Here is a 19690-nt window from a genome sequence, read left to right on the forward strand (position 1 = left end):
GCAGTTAATTTCTTGTTTACCAGGTAACAAGCTCTGTTTAAAATGCATTTAACACGTCACAACCTAGCAATGCTGCAGTAACACTGCATTACTGTTAATTAACCAGCAGCAGTTTTGCTTTATGTATGTGAGGGTTTTTGCAAGCTCCTGCATTCACCCTCTTGTGAATCTGAGCTTACTCTCTCGCCTGGAGTCAGAGGAAGCGGATGAAAAACACTAATTAATATTAATTGTGATGAACTTTAGGGCTTTTTATATGCCATGTAATATGCATGTCTTATAATCTCCGTATAAAGTACCAGAGAGACAGGGCAGCTGGATTGTGGGAAATATACTCCTTGAATGCAAGCCCCTATAGGCTTAACCGAGCATAATACGCCTGTGGAAAGCGAAGAGTTTTCGTTGAATGTGAGGAAATGCATCAAAGTCTTGAAGAAAGTAGGACGTTGAGAAGGTCTTCTGATGAGAACCGCCAACTCCATAAGGAAATTAAATATAAAACCACACAAAACCGGATATTCACTACAGCCATTCTCCTGCCATGGTGTGGTGATTAAGTCTTAACGCTGGGAACTTTAAAGTTGTTCTTGCAAGAAGCATTAAAGTTGAATTCTGATTTTTCTTTTCTAGGATGGGCGTCTACGTGTCAATGACCAACTTATTGCCGTCAATGGTGAAACACTCTTGGGGAAGTCCAACCATGAGGCCATGGAGACCCTGCGGAGATCAATGTCCATGGAAGGGAACCTCAGAGGAATGATCCAACTGGTGATACTCCGTGTTGTTCCACCACTTAATCAGGTATTGACCTTTGGTTACTATACAGTCTAAAAGATATTAGGTTGGTTTAACCCATGGTTGGGTCAATATTGGAAAGGCCCAACTGTTGGGTCATACCCTATGCTGGATTGTTGTTACCCAACCATGGGTTAAAACACCCCAGCATTTGGGTTGAAACAACCTAGCATAGGTTGCGTCTGTCTGGTATTTACCCAACCATGGGTTAAAGCAACCCAATATTTTATCCCTAATCTTTATATCCTTTTTAATATAGACATCATCTGAAGGTATCTGGTTTTGCGTGGTTCTTAGCTTAAAAGCTGATGGACTATTGGTTGGTGGTGGGAACAAAGCTCACCTTTTAGGCAACCATGTTCAAACTGGTTAATGGTATAGGAGACCACCATGGCTAAGCTGGTGGGGACCTGATTGAGCTGAAACCATATTCCAAAATTCATCTTAAGCTGGTTGACCAGCTACACCATCTTATCATGGCATGACCTTGCTTTTCAGCAGTGCTGTCTGTGTTTCCTTTTCTCTGTGTCTATCTGAAATAACCACAGTTCACTCACAGGTGTTTTCTCAAAGTGCTTGTCATTTCTTTCCACTGGATGATAGAAATTCTTCTTGGAAATTATATTACTGGATGCTGCCACAATAGTCACTTTCAGTAGTGTTTCTTGTGTGAATCTTTCAGTGAATTGAGAGTTGACAGATGAATATTCAGAGTGGTTGCTCTCTCTAGACCAAACCTGAGGTCTGATCCCTCTGTCACTTCCTTTTTTCCAACATGTGTATGCCTGTTAGCAGTATCAAAGATCTTACAGGTCCACAGTTTCACACATTCACACATTAAAGTTGATATCACCGTTGTGCTATTAATTTGCCACATTAATAATCCCATGCTAATATAACCATAAATGTTTCAAACTGCATAGATCAGATTTGAGTTTTTCTAACTTTCATTTGCTGATTTTGGTCTGGGTGCAGACAGTTGCTTGCTGTGTCATAATAGCTGACTAAATGACACATCCTTAAACTTTCTCCATCATTTCCCCTGTGCTGGTGGAATTTGCTTCCAGCAGGATGTTTTAGCCTTTCGCCCCTCCCCTGCACCTGGGTTCGAGGTCTGCCATATGCTCACCCCAGGATTCCCCTCTATGTCTCTCACACACGTGCTGACACACTTTACCCCAAGGCCTCCGACTGCTCCAAAGTGCTGTGTAATTAGGCCACACAATGGAGCCGCATGGATTGATGGTCATTGGGGGCCTTTGTGAGGCCTGACCGTCTGGGAGGGGCGGGCACAACTAGGCTGTTGTGTTATTGTTCTCATAAAATAAAGATTCACGTTCATTGTGCTTTATGGGTTGTGGACGTCCCATGATGCCTGCCGATGGGGTGTAGAATGGAGTCGGTGCTGATGCCGTTGACCCTTTGTGTAGAGATGGGGTGAGATGTTGGTTCCCCCGATGGGTGGAGAACAACGAGAGCAGATAGAGAACAGATTGTGTGAGGGGACCGGGTTTAAAGTAATAGATCATGCAAGGCAGATGCACTTTCTTCCTGAGGTGAAACTGGCAATGGACTAATAGAGAGTTATTGCTTAACATTTGTTTAGAAGCACAAGTAAGAGCTTTATTCAGTAATAAGAGAGAGATTAGTTTGTGCACCCACAAGGGCGAGAGAATGATAAAGAGAAGGTGCTGTTGAAGTTTTTTATTGCTTACATTATGTGATTTTTTGGGTCTTAATACATTTTTGTCTTTTAGTTTTCTTATTCTCTCCTGCTCAAATAAATGAAGCCCAAAAATGCTTTCTTCTGGCCCAGGGCAAATTCTATACATGATCTTGTTGTAATGTTTTCCTCTGTGCTCCAGAGTTTCTACACTTCTGGGAATACACTGTTAATAAAGTAAAGGTGCTTAAAAGGTTTTTCACATCGATTCCATAGAAGGACCATTTTTGGTTCCCTATAGAATTATTTAGTTTTTAAAGAACCATTTTTTACCTTTTTATAATATAAAGAACATTTTAAACCACAAAGAACCTTTTGTGAAACAAAAAGGATATTTGGATGTTAAAGTGTGTGTTGCAGGTTAACCACCACTGTCGATTAATGGGTACATAAATCACTCAAGATATGTGTATAATTTTTAAAATGTCTCAAAAATGGTCTTAAAGACCACTTTTTTTACGTTTTTGGTATTAACGGTTTTTTTAACGCAATTCTGCGATGACGTCACGTTGGGGAGAAGTGGAGAAAGACTCAGCCAGAGCCATAGAGATAGATGAGACATTTATTGCTATTTAATACTTACGTATATAATTTGGAAATCATATATACATCGTAGGAAATATATAATGTGTTATACTGCAAAGTTACCATGCTAATTATTATTTATGATATATGTGGAGATAAATAAAACTTCGCAAATCTGCTGATTTGATCCATTCATGTCCTGACCACCAGGCTAGAGATTTTTAAACATCCTTAATCCACACTTACTAGTCTATCAAATAATATCTCAAATATATTGTTTTGTGAAATAAAAGGATGCTTTGTTATATTGTTTATGCGATTATAACGAATCACACGATCATTTTATGCAGCAGCAGTCAGCAGCTGCAGCACACTCGGATCCGACCGCATACATACTGTAATAAACAGGCGTTCGGCGGCTTTTTACATCACGACAGGCTGTGCCATTTGAGGAGGAACCGCTCATTGATCACCGTATTTTTATAAATCCTGTACATGTTTGGACCTGCCGAACAGGTTGAGCACTTTTATATACTTTATTGAGCAGAGAGGCTGCACAGTTTGACCAGCGGGCTGCGGGAACCGGCGGACATCACGCCGCCAGACGGTGTTGCTAATATAACTCGAAATGTATAACTATTATCAGATCGGCCCACCGGGAAAGTCCCGACTCTCTCGATTGCCATTCCGCTACTGGCTGTAAGAAAGTGAGTGCGTTTGGGTCGCTGGTCCCCGCGAACAGACGTGACGTGCTTCACTCACCTTCCAGGATTAGAGACATGCTGCCAAAACCGTTTGTGCTGAAGATCGCATAAAGTTACACCCATTTCAGGCAGGATCATGGACCACCTCAAGCCAGCATGCACGAGTATGTTAATTGTTTGTTTACTTTCTACACGAAGATATGCTAACGTTATGCTATCTGGCTGTCTGCCTATCTCTCTATACTAGCCTATCCATCTGTCTGTCTATCTGTCTGTCTATCTGTCTATCTGTCTATCTGTCTATCTATCTATCTATCTATCTATCTATCTATCTATCTATCTATCTATCTATCTATCTATCTATAATCTGCGCTATCAGAACTGTACTTTACTCGTCTTTCTATAGTCATTCTCAATGCTCTCAAGGCGGCTTTGGTCAATTCTCTCCCCAGCGTGACGTCAGACAGTGCGTTGTGGGGGAAAGGAGAATCATTGCAAATTGCTGTTCTTTTTCATACTTTTTCGGGTTTTGTGATACCCAACAACATAAAATACAATAGATAACAGTTTAAATGTTTATTATCAACAAGCAAATTGCACAAATTCGTTGAAAAATTTTACCTGCAAAACGCCCTTTAAAGTGTTTTTGGGGTGGTTTCCCGGACAGGACTTATTCTAGTCCCAGTCTAAAATGCCTATTTGAGCTGCCTTGATATCTTAACTTATATCAGTGCTATTGTTTTGTTTTTAAGATGTACACCAATATTGCCTTTTTTAAAGGAACAGTATATAGGATTGTGGCCAAAACTGGTATTGCAATAACAAAACTTGTGGCTAAAACTGGTACTGCAATCTCACAACTGGTGGCGAATACACAAAATGACAACATAAACATCAGTTGAGGGCTGAAACTCCACTTTTTAAATGACAATACACTGGCCAGACCACTGTTGTCAGTGATATAAGTATTTGAAATGAAAATGGTTTCTTAATGTCTAGTGACATATCAGGGCCATTTTATGATTAATTGATATAAATTTCCTTTAAGGTTTGTTTGTAAAAACTACTTAAATGTCCTAATATAACTAAGGCCTATTCCTGGACTTATTTAAACCCCGTCTGGGAAACCACCCCTTTATGGAACCATTTAGCAAAAAAAAATCTATGGCATCATGAAACACCTTTATTTTAAGTGTACTCATGTGTATCTGTTTGAAGAGCGTATTACACAGAATGCGTATTTAACGGTAAAAACGCAAGGTTCACCCCACTGCCTTTATTTGATTGACTTCAGAAAACAGCAGTGCAATGTGTTTTTATGTTGCTAGGCAACCACCGAATCCGCTGTCCTGTCAGTCAAGTAGACTTTTTTTGTTTATGCACTCAGAGCACTCTTGCAAAAATGCATAGCGCAGCAGGTGGCAAAAACGCGAGGCACTCGGGGTGGATAAGCAAAATGCTCACTGTCCATAAAAAAAACAATTAAAAAAGGCGCCTCTTACTGGCATAAACGCGTTCTGTGTGATCTGCCCCTGATTCTGCTTTATGTCCATATCTCCTGACCTAACTTCACTAATTATGGATTTAAGAAATATCAAGACTTGACACACATATTATCGTTATTTCGGCAAAAATCCAGAATAAAAATTAAAAATGCTGTTTAACTCTTTCCTTGCCATTGACCACTTATCTTATCAATTAAGAGAAAATGCTTCCCCGCCAAAGACGAGTATTTACGGCAATCCATATTTTTGCTTTTACGCACTAGGTGGCGCTCATACCCACCTCATTAAACAAATATAGATAGGATGAAACAGGGTTGTTTTTTTAAGCAATCGGTCTGTTTTTTTTTAAATATGGTTTATTTTTTAATATACAGCACTGTGCAAAAGTCTAATTACACACTAAACGCGCAACATCGCGTGGCTCGCTCTAGATTACTCGTGGGATTTAACTTTGTGTCATGCAAATTTTTCGCTCGAGTTGAAAATTTTCAACTTGCACGAAGGCGCTTTTGAGGCGAATAGTGTGTGTTTTCGACGTTCATTCGCATCACCCCGCGCGAGGACGCGTTTGATCATGTCTTTACATTTACTTTTTATGTAATTTACTTGTTCAAACCGTTGAACTCGCGTTTGGTGTGTATGCCCCATTATAAAACGGCCAGTTCTGGTTCTTCATTCTGATTGGTTGAAACGCGTTCTCAGCTGTGATAAAACTCACCGGTAAACCCACGGCTCAAACCGTATTACATAGCTTGTATCACTGCGCCACTGTTGTTGTGTACTGTAGAAAATAACTGTCAAAATGTCGGATTTTGTTGTCAATTTTGATTTATTGGGTGGGCTAATTATATTATATTGTATTAATTATAATCCTCAACAATTGAACAATTAATGGCGATATCCAGATAAGTGTCAATAAATATTGTTGAGTTTTCTTGTTGATTAAGGCTTCCGTGAGGAGTAGTTGTACCGTATATTATCCACTGGGTGGCGATCTTACACAACAACATAAACACTGATGCTTTCACTCAACACTTTAAAACTCAAGTGTATTTTTTGATCAGCGATCTGAATCGGATCTCTAACAAAAGTCATTCACAGAAATGGAATTATCCCAACATTTTGCTCAAAATTTGAGAGGATAAAAGAACATTTGAAGGTAGGGTGAAACGTTTTTATTTTGTTGTTTGAAAGCAGAGGGTCTGTTCTTTAATTTGATATATTGTATGTTTATATATCTAAAGAAGAACATTTTTCTGGAAGGCATTAATGTTTAACTAAAGCTGGGTGGCAACTCTTTTAAAAAACGCTGGCAGGGAAAGTGTTAAGCATGCTTCCAAGCATATTTGATCCACACGTCAACAGTTGCACGGTATAAATGTTAATGTATAAATTAGATGAATGTTAATTTATGAAAATAAACACCACAGTCTTAATGAATCATATTTTCATTGTGTCTTTGCTCCGTCTGTTTTGCTTGGGAACCGCTCTGTTGCAGACACACTTGAGTCTGAGGAACTACTTTGTTTGGCGGAAGACTAATATCTGTACTAATATAATTACAACTTATTTGCTGTGTTTTATTATATGAAATCCTGCTATACATAATTTGAAGCAACCGTTTTATAAACGCAATAAGCCCCGCGAAGCAGTGGGTTACCAGTGCATTTTATAACGGCTAAGGGGGTTTTAGGCACTCCGCTTCGCGTCGTGCCTAACAACGCCCCTTAGCCGTTATAAAATGCACTGGTAACCCACTGCTTCTTGGGGCTTATTGCTTTATTAGGCCACCATGCTACCGTTAGATTTGTTGTTTTTGCAATGGTAAAGTGATCATATATAATTATTTCTCAGTCTCCTTTTTAGAATACAACCAGTCTGATAATGTGTATGTTGTATTAAAAACCGTATAAAAGTACAAGCTGAAGTGTCAAGTATTTAGCAGGCAGCTGCAGGATCTTTTAAACCTAAATTAACTTAAATGCTAATTTCTAATTCTAATCGAATGACTTCCTCAAAAAAGCTCAAGATGTGTTTTGTGGTGCCAAGAGAGGTCACACTAAATACTGACTGATGCCCGAAAAAGGCATTTAGTTCTGAAAATTGTTTTGTTTTTAATTTTGTGTACATATTTCTTGTATTTTCTGTTTGTATCTTAAAAAAGAGTGAAAAATAAATATGGATGGACATTAAAACTTTGCTAAAACTTCAAAGCTGGTGATGGTGGGCTAAAACTCTGATTCGATGATTCTATTGTTACATCAAAAATATGTCCATGAATATCAAAATATTTGTAGGTAAATCTTAATCTTCACTCTTAAATAAATATTGAGCTATCAAATTTTATGTACTGGATGAAAACATCTCTTCTGAAACTCTCCACAGACTGAACACTATTATACCACAGCCTGATCTAATCAATCCTTCTCGGCGTTTCTCTGAGACAGTCATCTAAATAGTCTTGTCATAATCTCATTACGGCGTGGGCATTAATAATGAAAAGTAGCCCAGGGAAAGCCCACACGATCTCTGCACCTGATACCGTTTCCTCTTCTTCTAGTGCCAGAGAAGTGTTGTGAAGGTTTGCTCTGGTATGGCAGGGGGTCGACCGGTCCTGCCAGGCCACTTTTGTCTTTAACTGTAGGCTTTGTGAAGCTGATTAAGATGTAAGTGGAGTCTGAGGAGATTTTGTGGACGGGTTCTTAAGCACAGAGGTGTGTATGGTGATAACAGACAGAGAGAACAGTGTCTGCAGACGGAGCCATGGAGAAAAGAGACTGTGGGAAACAGGATACCTTTGATCCTCACACCACGGTGTGTTTTTGCTACGGTCAACCTGTGGTTTCTTATATGCTTGTCACTAAAATGCACTAAATCCTGTTGATGTCTTCATCTTAAATTGTTATTCAAATTTCTACTACTAGCACCTTTTCTATAAAAAACATTCATGTAGTTTTACTCTTGACCCTATCCACAACCTTAAATCAACCCCTTAAACCTACCCAGGAAAGAAGGTACAGAAGTTGTTACTGGGGTGGTACCTTTTCCTAAAATGTGCATATTGTTACCTAAAAGGTACACATTGATTCCTTAGAGGTACATATTGGCATAGATATGTATAAAGGCTAGATGGCTCGTCCGCGCTGCTGGCCAATGGAGTGCAACGTCCGCATTTTGGCGGCCATCTTACGACAGGGCGCTCGCTCACTCGTAGCATTGAGTTTTAATGATGCAGGTACTTTTAAATGACCATAACTTGCTTAGTTTTTTGCCGATTTTCGGACGGTTTGGTTTGTTATAAACGTCAAAGATGTACCTATGACACTGCATACCTATACTAAAAATAAAAAATAAATTCATGAAACATGTTAAAGCATCCAGAATTATAGCCACGTTAATAACGTTTGTAAAAACCCAAACCGTTTGAAAATCGGTAGAAAATTGAGCAAGTTATGGTCATTTAAAAGTACCTGCACCATTAAACTCAATGCTACGAGTGAGCGAGCGCCCCGTCGTAAGATGGCCGCCAGGTGATGCCGTTAGGGACTCCGCCTTGAGCCATCTAGCCTTTATACATATCTATGCATATTGGTACCTCATATGTACATATCTGTACCTAAATGGTACATATAAGGACCTTTTAATAAGTACCATCCCATTGACAATTTTTGTATTTTTTTTTTTCAAAAAGTGTACAGAAAAAGTATAATGTGTTAAATGCTTATGTAAAAACAAATTAGTTAATGCCACCTAATATGAAGTGTGACCACACTTTTTCTACATAACACGTTTTGCAGTCCCTTTCCCCAGCCCCAACATTTCCTGTTAATTTTTATCGATTCCCCTGCGTTTTCTGAATCTCATCATTTCAAAATTGCAAGCTCTGTCTGTTTTTTGTAAATATTATAAAGGAAATGGAAAAGTTGGCTATGGAATCCACATTGATCCCTTCTGTAATCTCATTTAGTTCCCATCACTGTTTCTTTTCCTGGCGGTCTGTGTCCCCCCCACGTCCCACTACCTCGAGATCTGCTCTTGCAGCGGTTAGCATTAAAGAGGTGATATTTTGTAGCACTTCATTTATCCATTAGGTCCACTTATAATGTTAATTAAGTTTTGGTTTTTCGTAATTGTTTAACATTGATAATCATTGCTGAGTACTGAAGGGCATTGATGCGTTACGGTAGGCGGCTCATGGACTCAAAGCTGTGATGTTGTTATTATTACCATAAGATACCTAAATGGCCATTTTTGCAGATTAGTCACTATCGATGACCTTACCAGACTTAGGAGGAATACTATGACTATTAGATTATGTCTATGTAGTACATCAAACACTTCTAACAGATTCAGATCTACTCATTACCCTTTACTGAAAAAATGTAAATAACTGCAAGCTTTCCTAAAGGGAAACTTTGAAGTGAACCATCCAGTTTATGACTTTTAGTTTTTACGCCCCATTTAAATCCCTGATGGCTGATTTGCTTCACACTTTCGAAGCATCTTTGACCATCATTCGTGTCCTAACACCCATACTTAGGATAACAGCTTAAAGGGATAGTTCATCCTAAAATAAAAAAATAACCCCATGATTTACTCATCCTCAATGTATATAATTATCTTTTTTTCAATCGAACACCATCAGAGTTATATCAGAAAATGTCCTGGCTATTCCAAGCTTTATAATGGTAGTAAATGGTGCTTCTGATTTAAACCCCAAAAAGTCCATCCATCCTTCACAGAAGTAATCCACACGGCTTCAGGACAATAATAAAGGCCTTCTGAGGGCATCAATGTGATTTTGTAATAAAAATATCAAACTAAAATAACTAACGTACTGTAGGACATAGCATACGAGACGTAGTGACAAACGCAAAGGCACTAGGGATGCACCGAATCCAGGATTCGGATTCGGCCGAATACTGGGCTTTTTGACGGGGTTCGGGTTCGGCCGAATCCTAGATTATTTTTCCACCGAACCGAACCCTAGGCTTGCGCGACGCTGGTCGACGTCACGCGGCCGTTGATTACACACATCGGGTGCTGACGTGGAGATGAGCTTTTTCTTTCGGTGAGCCTCAGAGGCTGGACACACCAAAACTTTTAAACACGGCTGAAAACGCCTTGAGGACGCCAAACGCCAGCTGTTTTTCAGCCGAGCGCTTGGTAGCTGTGATGCTTCAGCTGTAAGCCGGTTGGTTGCTGTGGTAATGTCCCGCCCCTCCTCCACTGTAATTGGACGGCTGTGTGAAAACTGACATTGACGAGCGGAGCTTCTCACTCAAAGTTAAATATAGTTTTCAGCGCGGAGCTGCTTGCTTATTGGAAAAACGAGCGTGTCGCAACGCATTGCTTTCATTATGCATAGGCTTATGGTAATTGTCAAAATAGTTTTCCAACTTGTCATCCTGGCATAATGTAAAGTTAAAATAAATAAAATGAAAAATACACTGCTGTGGACGTTGTTTACTTCATTAATGTGTTTTACTGTGTTAATGGAATAAGGATGCGAGTAGAATTCGGTTTCGGATTCGGCCGAATCTTAAACGGTGGATTCGGGATTCGGCCGAACCTAAAAAATCTGGATTCGGTGCATCCCTAAAAGGCACAGAGAGAAAAAACAAACGCTAGTCAGGAAATATAAATCTATAATTTATGAAAAAAAGGTGGAGGATTTCGATATTAGACAAGAGGATATTGAATGTTTAAACCGGAGTACACAGATCAAGAACTCCGGTTAGGTGAAGGAGTTATACTTCATACGCTGGAAGCGCACTCTCTCGTGAACGCGTGTTGGTCATCACCGGAAGCTAGTTTTTTTACTTTTTGAAGTTTTAAATATGGATATTTTTCTCACAAAATCACATTGATTGCGCATTTTTTAACCCCCTGGATTACTTCTGTGAAGGATGGATGGACTTTTTTGGGTTTCAAAACCGAAGGACCATTTACTACTATTATAAAGCTTGGAACAGCCAGGACAATTTCTAATATCGCTCTGATTGTGTTCATCTGAAAACCAATATTATATTATATTATCATTTTTGGCTGAACTATCCCTTTAATGGTGGGTATTAAAGAGCACCTATTTCATTGCTAAAACTGTGTATTTGGTGTAATACACAGTGTGTTTGTGTGGTTTATGGTTAAAAACACATTATTTTCCACATACTGTCAATTTTTGTAGCTCCAGATTTCACTCTCTTCCTGAAACGCACAGATTTTAAAAGCTCTTTGTCCCTGATTGGCCAGCTAACCTGTACGTTGTGATTAGGGAGTTGGAAAATTAGTATACTTTAAAAAAAAGTGGAGTGTCCCTTTAACATGAAATAATACACACCTACACACCAAAGGAAATTTAAAAACGTGAATCGGACCATAGGTTCTCTTTAAATGTCAGTTTAGATCCTACAAATGTAAAGTGTAAAATGTAAATATGATTTTTTTTTGACAAACCTCAGTCTTGAATCTTTAAACATGAAGTCACTCATCGCACTGAACCATGACACTTTGGCTTTCTCTTTGATAGCTGTTTTAGACCTTCAGTCACTCAGAGCCTAAAAAATCCCTCACATGCACGTTCACACCTTGATGTACAATATATATGCGAGCAGTTTGCGTTCCTAATGATCCACGGTTAACCAATTGCCGCCAGCCTGTGCGGTATCCGAACAGGCCATTAGAGGACCCATCTGATGCGCGGCACCCTGCATCTCTCCAGCATTTTAAATCTGCCAATGAAATTAACATATTTCATAGTGGCGCTACAGGCCTGGGGGCAAGATAATGAAATGAATTACCATTCTGTCTTTCTCTCTGGGGGCAAGAGACAGAAAATCTGTAACATCTGTGCAAGTGGCTTAAATCCTTCATGTCATTGACAGCTAGTCTAATCAGATGAATTAAGAGCACTTCCGGAAGCAAAGAGTAGATGCCGTTCTGCTCTTTTAATCCTATCCTGTTTGCGTCCCAGAACCCCACTCCCAGCGTGATATTTGTTTTGTGATGAATGCCGAAGCCGGCGTAACGATCTCTCTGCTATTTGAAAGTCTTTACCTATCCCGGTGCTCGGATTCGCCTCTTCTGTTTCCATAATTCACAAGCAGAATCGATAAGGTGACACCGGTTCTCTCATTCTCTCTCACAGGAGTTCCAGGAAACGCGGCGGATTCTCAATCGATCCTTTGATAGCTGCGTGGGACAGGCGGGGCACCTCGGCCAATCGGACGACGGCGTTCAGCCCCCCATGGTGATGAACAGCATCTACGAGAGATGTGCGGGTGAGTGATGGACTCGTCTTGTTTTTATCTCGCAGTCCTGCCGCACAGCAGTGAGACGTTCAAGGAGAAGGCCACCCAAAAATCAAGGGCTAATATATTTCTCTGTCGCCTACACCGTATTTGCTTTTTAATCTTTCGGACTGCCTCTTTATCGGCTAGACACTGAAAGTATGACTCTTCATTTTGACTTGAAGGCGGGGAAACAAAAACAATATAAATAGTACTTTTGAAAACAAAGTGATATGCCCAGAATGAAAGGCGAGATATGATCTCTAATCGCTAATGTGCGTCTAAGCAACGGCTCTATTCTGAAACCTAGTGAGCGGCCTATTGCTGTGTGCTGTATATATAGGCACATGCTTTCTAAGGCTGCATCCTAACCAAAACTTTATAAATTATTAACATTTTAAAGTCAACAATTGCACACCATAAATTGCCATACACATGGAAGACTCGATATGATGCCATGTTTTATGATTTTTTTTTAGCTTAGCAAAATGCATTTTGACTTTTTTTTACAGTGAAAGATCCCTGTGATTCTGCCTTACCATTTGGATTAAAGAAATAGTCAATTTTCTTTAAAAAAATCCAGATAATTTACTCACCACCATGTCATCCAAAATGTTGGTGTCTTTCTTTGTTCAGTCGAGAAGAAATTGTGTTTTTTGAGGAGAACATTGCAGGATTTTTCTAATTTTGGTGGACTTTAATAGAGCCCAACATTTAATACTTAACTCAGCACTTGGCAGTTTTTTTCATCAGAGTTTCACGGTACTATAAACGATCACAAACGAGGTATAAGGGTCTTATCTAGCGAAACGATTGTCATTTTTGACAAGAAAAATAAAAAATATGTACTTTTAAACCACAACTTTTCGTTTACGTAAATGCGTAGTGACATAGGGAGGTCACGTGTTATATAAAACACACATTTGCGGACCATTTTAAACAATAAACTGACACAAAGCCATTAATTAGTATCAGTTGACATACAACAACGTCGGAACGGTCCTCTTCCAAGACACTTGTAAACACTGGGGAGGAGTTTCGCGTTCGTCCTCTGTGACCTCTTGACGTCATGACGTATTGCGTGGGGTCACCTGGCACATCACGACCGGATCTACATGACGAGAAGTTGTGCTTCAAAAGTGTATATTTGTTATTTTTCTTGTCAAAAATGACAATCGTTTTGCTAGATAAGACCCTTATGCCTCCTTTGAGATTGTTTATAGTCCTTTGAAACTCCGCCGAAAAAAACTGCCAAGCGTTGAGTCAAGCACCAAATGTTGGGCCCTATTAAAGTCCATCAAAACCAGAAAAATCCTGCAATGTTTTCCTCAAAAAACATAATTTCTTCTCGACTGAACAAAGAAAGACATCAACATTTTGGATGACATGGTGTTGAGTAAATTATCTGGATTTTTCTTTTAAGAAAATGGACTAATCCTTTAAATTTGCTTTTAATCTTTGGAGACTTTAAATTTTTCAGGCTGCTTTTTTGACAACAGCTCACCTATGGCACCCTAAAACACTCCATATTTTAAAATTAAGCGTTTACGTTTTAACGTCTTTATTTGTCCACATTTGGTACTAGAAGTATGTTTGTACACAAAGTATGTTGCTATCAATGCAGTTAGGGCTGTCACGGTTATGAAATTTGGGTGACGGTTAATTGTCTAATAAATTTTGACGATTAATTGTCTGTTTTATTGCTTTGACATTTAATTCTCATACATTTTGTTTGTTTGTTAATGAAATAATGTTCACACATTGTTGTGATTATTTAAATTACATATTTTGCAAGGCAAATTAATTAATCAAATTAATTAAAAATGAATACATATAACACATATTTAAAAGTAATCTGATACTGTCTCGTTTATACAGGCGCTGCAACTCCCCCTTGTGTTTTTTAGAGAGATGTGCAATCATTGCAGTGATCTGAAATCATCGCGATTCGGTCAAACAATTGCGATGAGACGATTATTTAATCATTGTGACAGCCCTAAATGCAGTATGCTTGTTGTACAAACTTTGTCTCTTTCCCTTTCGCTCTCAAGCCTGGAAAGACTGCTTTATCACGCCTGTATTAGGAGCTGGAAGTTTACCTCGTCTGAGAATTGGGGCACATTTGCAATTCTTTTTATGTGAAACGCCTGTCGTGTGGACCATCCTGTTAACCGAACATGAAAGAGTAACACTCCTCCTGTAGGATTTCTACACAACTAGAGACAGACAGATGAACGAGAAAGGAGGCTTAAGACGGGCCTGCCTGCTTTGTGCATCCTCAACTTTTCCCGACGATTGCTACTTATACACGCTGTACATTTCGGCATTCCCAGAGTACACAGTGCTAAGAAATAAAACAAATAGTCCAATATCACCCACATCCTCCTTTCCTGACACCTCACAGCTTCTCCCCCGGTTGTTTACTTCTTTGATATACCGATGGTCTCACGTTCATAAATATATGCAGTTCAAATATAATCTTTCTCTTCGCGCGAGCTGGAAGTGGTTCCAGGGTACGAATGTCTCATATGCAGAGAAAATGAGAAAAGAATAAGAATAAGAAGTCCTCGTTCGTGTTGTGATTGTATGTTTGCGTCTGTTTCTCTCACCCTGACCTTTGAGATCATTAAGTTGATGTTTTATCTAGGCCGTGTTTCCACATGCACAACAGTAATGCGGTCCGCTCGACGCCAAGCGTAACAACCAATTTAAAATGCATAATGCCCTCATCAAGAGAGTGCTGAATTTTTTAGCGTGGCACAGCTATTTGGGCTGAGGGAAGTAATTTACTGGTAGTTGTTTGAGCTGTAAATGAAAGCTAATGATTTCGTACATATGCATGTGCATTGTGTTTGTGTTTGAAGTGTTTCTCCTCGGGAGAATTAGCTCTAATTATAACCCCGGATAACAGTGGGTTGGGAGCTGGAGAGAGGGCAGAAGTGTGGGTTGTTATGAATATTACTGTTTCTGAACTTTGTCCATCTGTGGTGGGAGAAGAGTTTTTCCGTGCCCCGCAATTCCTTCATGAGAAGATGAACTTTGAGTTTCTGAAGTTTAATCTAAGACTAATGTGTTTTTGCTGTGCTATCAAGGTATTTATATACACAGTGGTACTAAATGATTATGATGATTAAGATTCATGTTTAATGGTTTTCAAGTGTTACAATGGTATACCTATAATACTGCATTGGCGCTTTTTCATCGTGTGGTACAGCTAGGCTCGGCACGACGTGGCTCAACATGCTTTATTTTGTCTAGGTTTGCTTTTCCACTGCAGTTTAGTACCAATTCAAAGTGGGTTTATAGACTTGTTGCTATAGTTGTGCCGCCTCTACTTTCGTAAACGCGGTACATACAAACGCACAATACAGGAGCAATGGAGCATTTTGATGGAATTGTGTTCTCGATTCTCAGCAGGTGGATGTTTTTCACCGCTAAAACGGGAGTTTGGGAACTTGTACATAAAATCACAGATGACCACATTACGTGGTTTGCTCGAGGGTAGCTAATCTTGCTTTTAACAGTGACGCTGGTAGTGATGGTTGTCTTTGACCAGTCAGTGATCTGCAGTGGCGGGGTCCATGATCTATGAAAGCCAATGTTGATATTTGAAATCATCTAAACAAACACGCCCCTACCCCAATAGAATCTGGACCTTCTTTTGATAGACCCGCCCAACACATATGCAACCCAGGCAAGGCAACGATGTCAGTTAGTAGATATGCCCCTTACTGCTGATTGGCTACAAGTGTGTTTTGGTAGTCAGCCAAGGTAGTAGTTTTTTTTTTAAATCACGCACCCTGCCTTTAAACGTCACGTTTTAGCTCACTTGGAAACTCAACTGAGGTGGTACAATAAAAGGACAAGGTACTAGTACTGTTCACAGTGGGGAACCCCCCCCAAAAGTCAGACGCACCATGTTATGCAATGGAAAAGCACCATTTATGTTCAAGACCCATGGTACTCAATACCATTTTTTCTGGCATATTTATTGAAAAAAGACAAGCAATGTCATGTTAATTCAATTCACATTTTTTTGTATAGCGCTGAAGTCCTGGCATGGTTGGTGTCGTCACTTTACGGGTGTTGGGGAAAGTCATTATTAGAGCTTGATCCAAACTGGAGTTGGAATAATTTCTAGTTACCTTGGGATGGGCATCCTGAGGTAGAAACAGAACATCGATTTGCTTAAATTAAAGCTTTTGTGATTGTAAATCCTGTTTAAGGATTTTACTCAAATTTAGAAAACAATTGGAATATAACTAATCATGTTTTGTCACTAGTTATCTTATGCAAGTTTTGTCAATAAAGGATATGCACGTGACGTCACCTTCGGCGAAAGTGACTGCGGTTACGCCCACTGAGTGGCAAATGACAGAGCGGCAGAAGTTGTGTACAGTGTGAAATCAGTAAAAACACGTGTGTAAATGGGAGAAAGCTGTTGTGCGATAGACTGTACTAACAGATTAACAAGAATTCAGAGCTATCGTTTTACAGACACCTAAAAAACACAGAAAGAAGTAGTAAATTGATCATTCATGCCAACGTCCACAGACCACAGGTGGGTTGATAAGTTGCTAGGGTCACTATCAAGCAGAGGTTTTACTTTCTACTTAAAAGTATTTTTTCAAGTACTTGTATTTGATCCGTGTTTTTCTTTGGAAAACATACATTCCAAAGCATATTATCATAATTTTTACTCTATTACATTACATAAATACAAGTTTTTGTTGTACATTTTATATTTAAGTACATTAACGTACTTTTACTCTAGTAAAAGTACACAATTTTAATGTGATAAGGCATAAAATCTATTTTAATATGCAATATTAAAGAATACACAGTATGATTCTATGCTTTAGAATACAAACATCCTAATAAAGCACAGATGCTTGGAAAATGTAACTAAGTATTGTCTACCTCTGCTATCAAGTCCAACTAAATTCAATTTAAGCTAATAATAGTCAGGTTTACTAGCATTTTCGCAACAACCGCTATAAAAAACAACCATTTTGTTGAACGTTTGCCACTTAACAGGGCGTGCTCTGGCGTGGTCACGTGAAACAGTGACATCAATGCATACCCTCTATTGGCATACATGAAAGAATAAAATTCAAAGTTATCGACATGCCACCATATTTGAATTATTTGCTAAGTTTGAGGTCAACGGTGTGCTTAACATCATTTATCAAAATATTTTGTGTTGTTAAACAAAATAAAGAAACTCGTACAGGTTTAGAACAACATGAACTACATTTTTGGGTCTCTTTAAAGAAAAGCATGAAATTAGCCTTACAAGCAGTGACATCATTAAATCCAATTTAATCCCCTAATTATACAACAATACATTGCTATGCAACAAAATGAACTGTTGTGTGAGGTAATGTGAAATCGTAGCTCGGTAGAAAATCAAATGAACTATGAATAAACCATCAGCATCTAAACCAGAACTATGCATTTTAAAATAGCAAATACTAATGAGGTAAAATGGCAACTACTACAGTATTTGACCAGAAATGCATCATCTGTTCAGTGTCCAGGCCTCTCAAAGAGAAACAAGGCTTTTATTTCACTTAATGTTTTACATAAGGAGGTGTTCTGCTCTTGCTGGCGAGAGGTTGGGTAGCTCTCCCTTTAGGATTAATAACCCTGTTTAGCCGGAAGAGCCATTGATCCATCATCTTCAGCAGGAACAACTTATTTCATTTCAACTACGCCACACTTTAGCAGATAAATAACCGTGAGTGTGTGCGCGGCTGAAAATGTGCCTACCTGCTTTTGAGTGCGATACAGATCTATTTTTTCCATTCACTCCAACATCGGTTCATCTTCCGAGTGCGTGCGTGTACGAGCGTGCACACGCGTGTCTGTGGGCTTGATGTATTGCGGCAGTTGTGCGGCACACAAACAGATGAGATATATAATACTAATAAGCAGTCATTCAAGTGAAGACTGATGAGTAATGATGAGAAGTTCTGGGTGGGGCGAACTGATCTATGTTATTGTCAAGACTGATTTTCAGCTCCACTCCGCCAAAACACAGACACTCCATCAAGAAGACAGAGAAGATCACCGTCTTCATATTCCTTCATATTCCAGCATCCCATTTCAAGAAGTTACAAATCTCACGCTATCTTTTTTAACTTGAGGAAGCGGTTTAGGAAATGATTACGAGTGTTTGTCCTGTCTGTGAATTGCTGATGAGTGACTGTTCATACTGCAGATAAAAAACATTCGCTAAGTGTCTGAGAATCTGAGGCATTTGTTTTCAATTTCACGTCATCGGCTTTTAGACAAAGACCACCAGTCTTGGTTTTGGTTTGGTACAGGTTAAACTAACAGATGTTAATCAAGGCTTTGTCATCGACAAAGAATCAGGTGAATTCTGGGTAAATACTCCTAGAGTCTTCCATGTGCTGCAATTACACCCATATTCAGAACAAATCATTGCTGTGTTGTCCTGTAAAGCAGGTGGTTTAAAGCTTTTGTGTTGCCTAGCAGATCCTGCAATGCTCTGTTAAGGCAAATGAGATGTGATTTGGGCAAATAATCGCAGCATCTTCTACTCTTTCTGTTGGGCTATTTGTTAGATGTTGCATCTTTACCTGCTCCCAGGGCTTAAAATGAACACTTACCAAGCGAGTAAAAAACAGCATGTATATGAAACCAGTTGGCCAGTGACATTTTTATGAATTCAAGGCACAGCTCTAACGCGTGTTATCGACTTCATGCACTGATGCACGGACCGATGGGGAAGACATCAATGTATCGCGAGAAGTCGGGAAAAGTTCTTGAATGGCACAGCACCATTGAAAGTCATATTTCACCAAACAGAAGCATGATGCGCAAACATTTTTTGCATAATATAGCTAAATGAAGCACTAAGTAAGGGATAATGTAGAGGCAGCCGGTAGTTATTGGGAAATAAGCCCCGACAGTGTGATCAGGACCCGACGCGAAGCGGAGGGTCTTGTATCACACTGAAGGGGCTTATTTCCCAATAACTACCGGCTGCCTCTACATTATCCCGCTTATTACACGGCTACTTGCCACATAAGAAAAAAAACTGGACATGAATATGAATTTGAAACGTTTTATTGGCATATTTGTTTTAAATTAACATTTTTATCCTTCCGCGAAACTTTGCAC

The 19690-nt window shown here is 39.3% G+C and overlaps 1 protein-coding gene across 4 annotated transcripts in view; it reads left to right on the forward strand.

Annotated features, from left to right (window-relative positions):
* Window positions 1-19690, forward strand: part of pard3bb (par-3 family cell polarity regulator beta b) — a 441444-nt gene that overhangs the window by 235070 nt on the left and 186684 nt on the right. For all 4 annotated transcript variants that reach the window (XM_055215428.2, XM_055215427.2, XM_055215429.2 and 1 more), the window contains 2 exons: window positions 631-801; window positions 12400-12532. In XM_055215428.2, the coding sequence (XP_055071403.2) occupies window positions 631-801; window positions 12400-12532 (304 nt within the window). The remainder of the gene's footprint in view (window positions 1-630; window positions 802-12399; window positions 12533-19690) is intronic.

The sequence above is a fragment of the Misgurnus anguillicaudatus genome, chromosome 17 (genome assembly GCF_027580225.2).
Source record: "Misgurnus anguillicaudatus chromosome 17, ASM2758022v2, whole genome shotgun sequence".
In the NCBI taxonomy this organism is placed as follows: domain Eukaryota; kingdom Metazoa; phylum Chordata; class Actinopteri; order Cypriniformes; family Cobitidae; genus Misgurnus; species Misgurnus anguillicaudatus.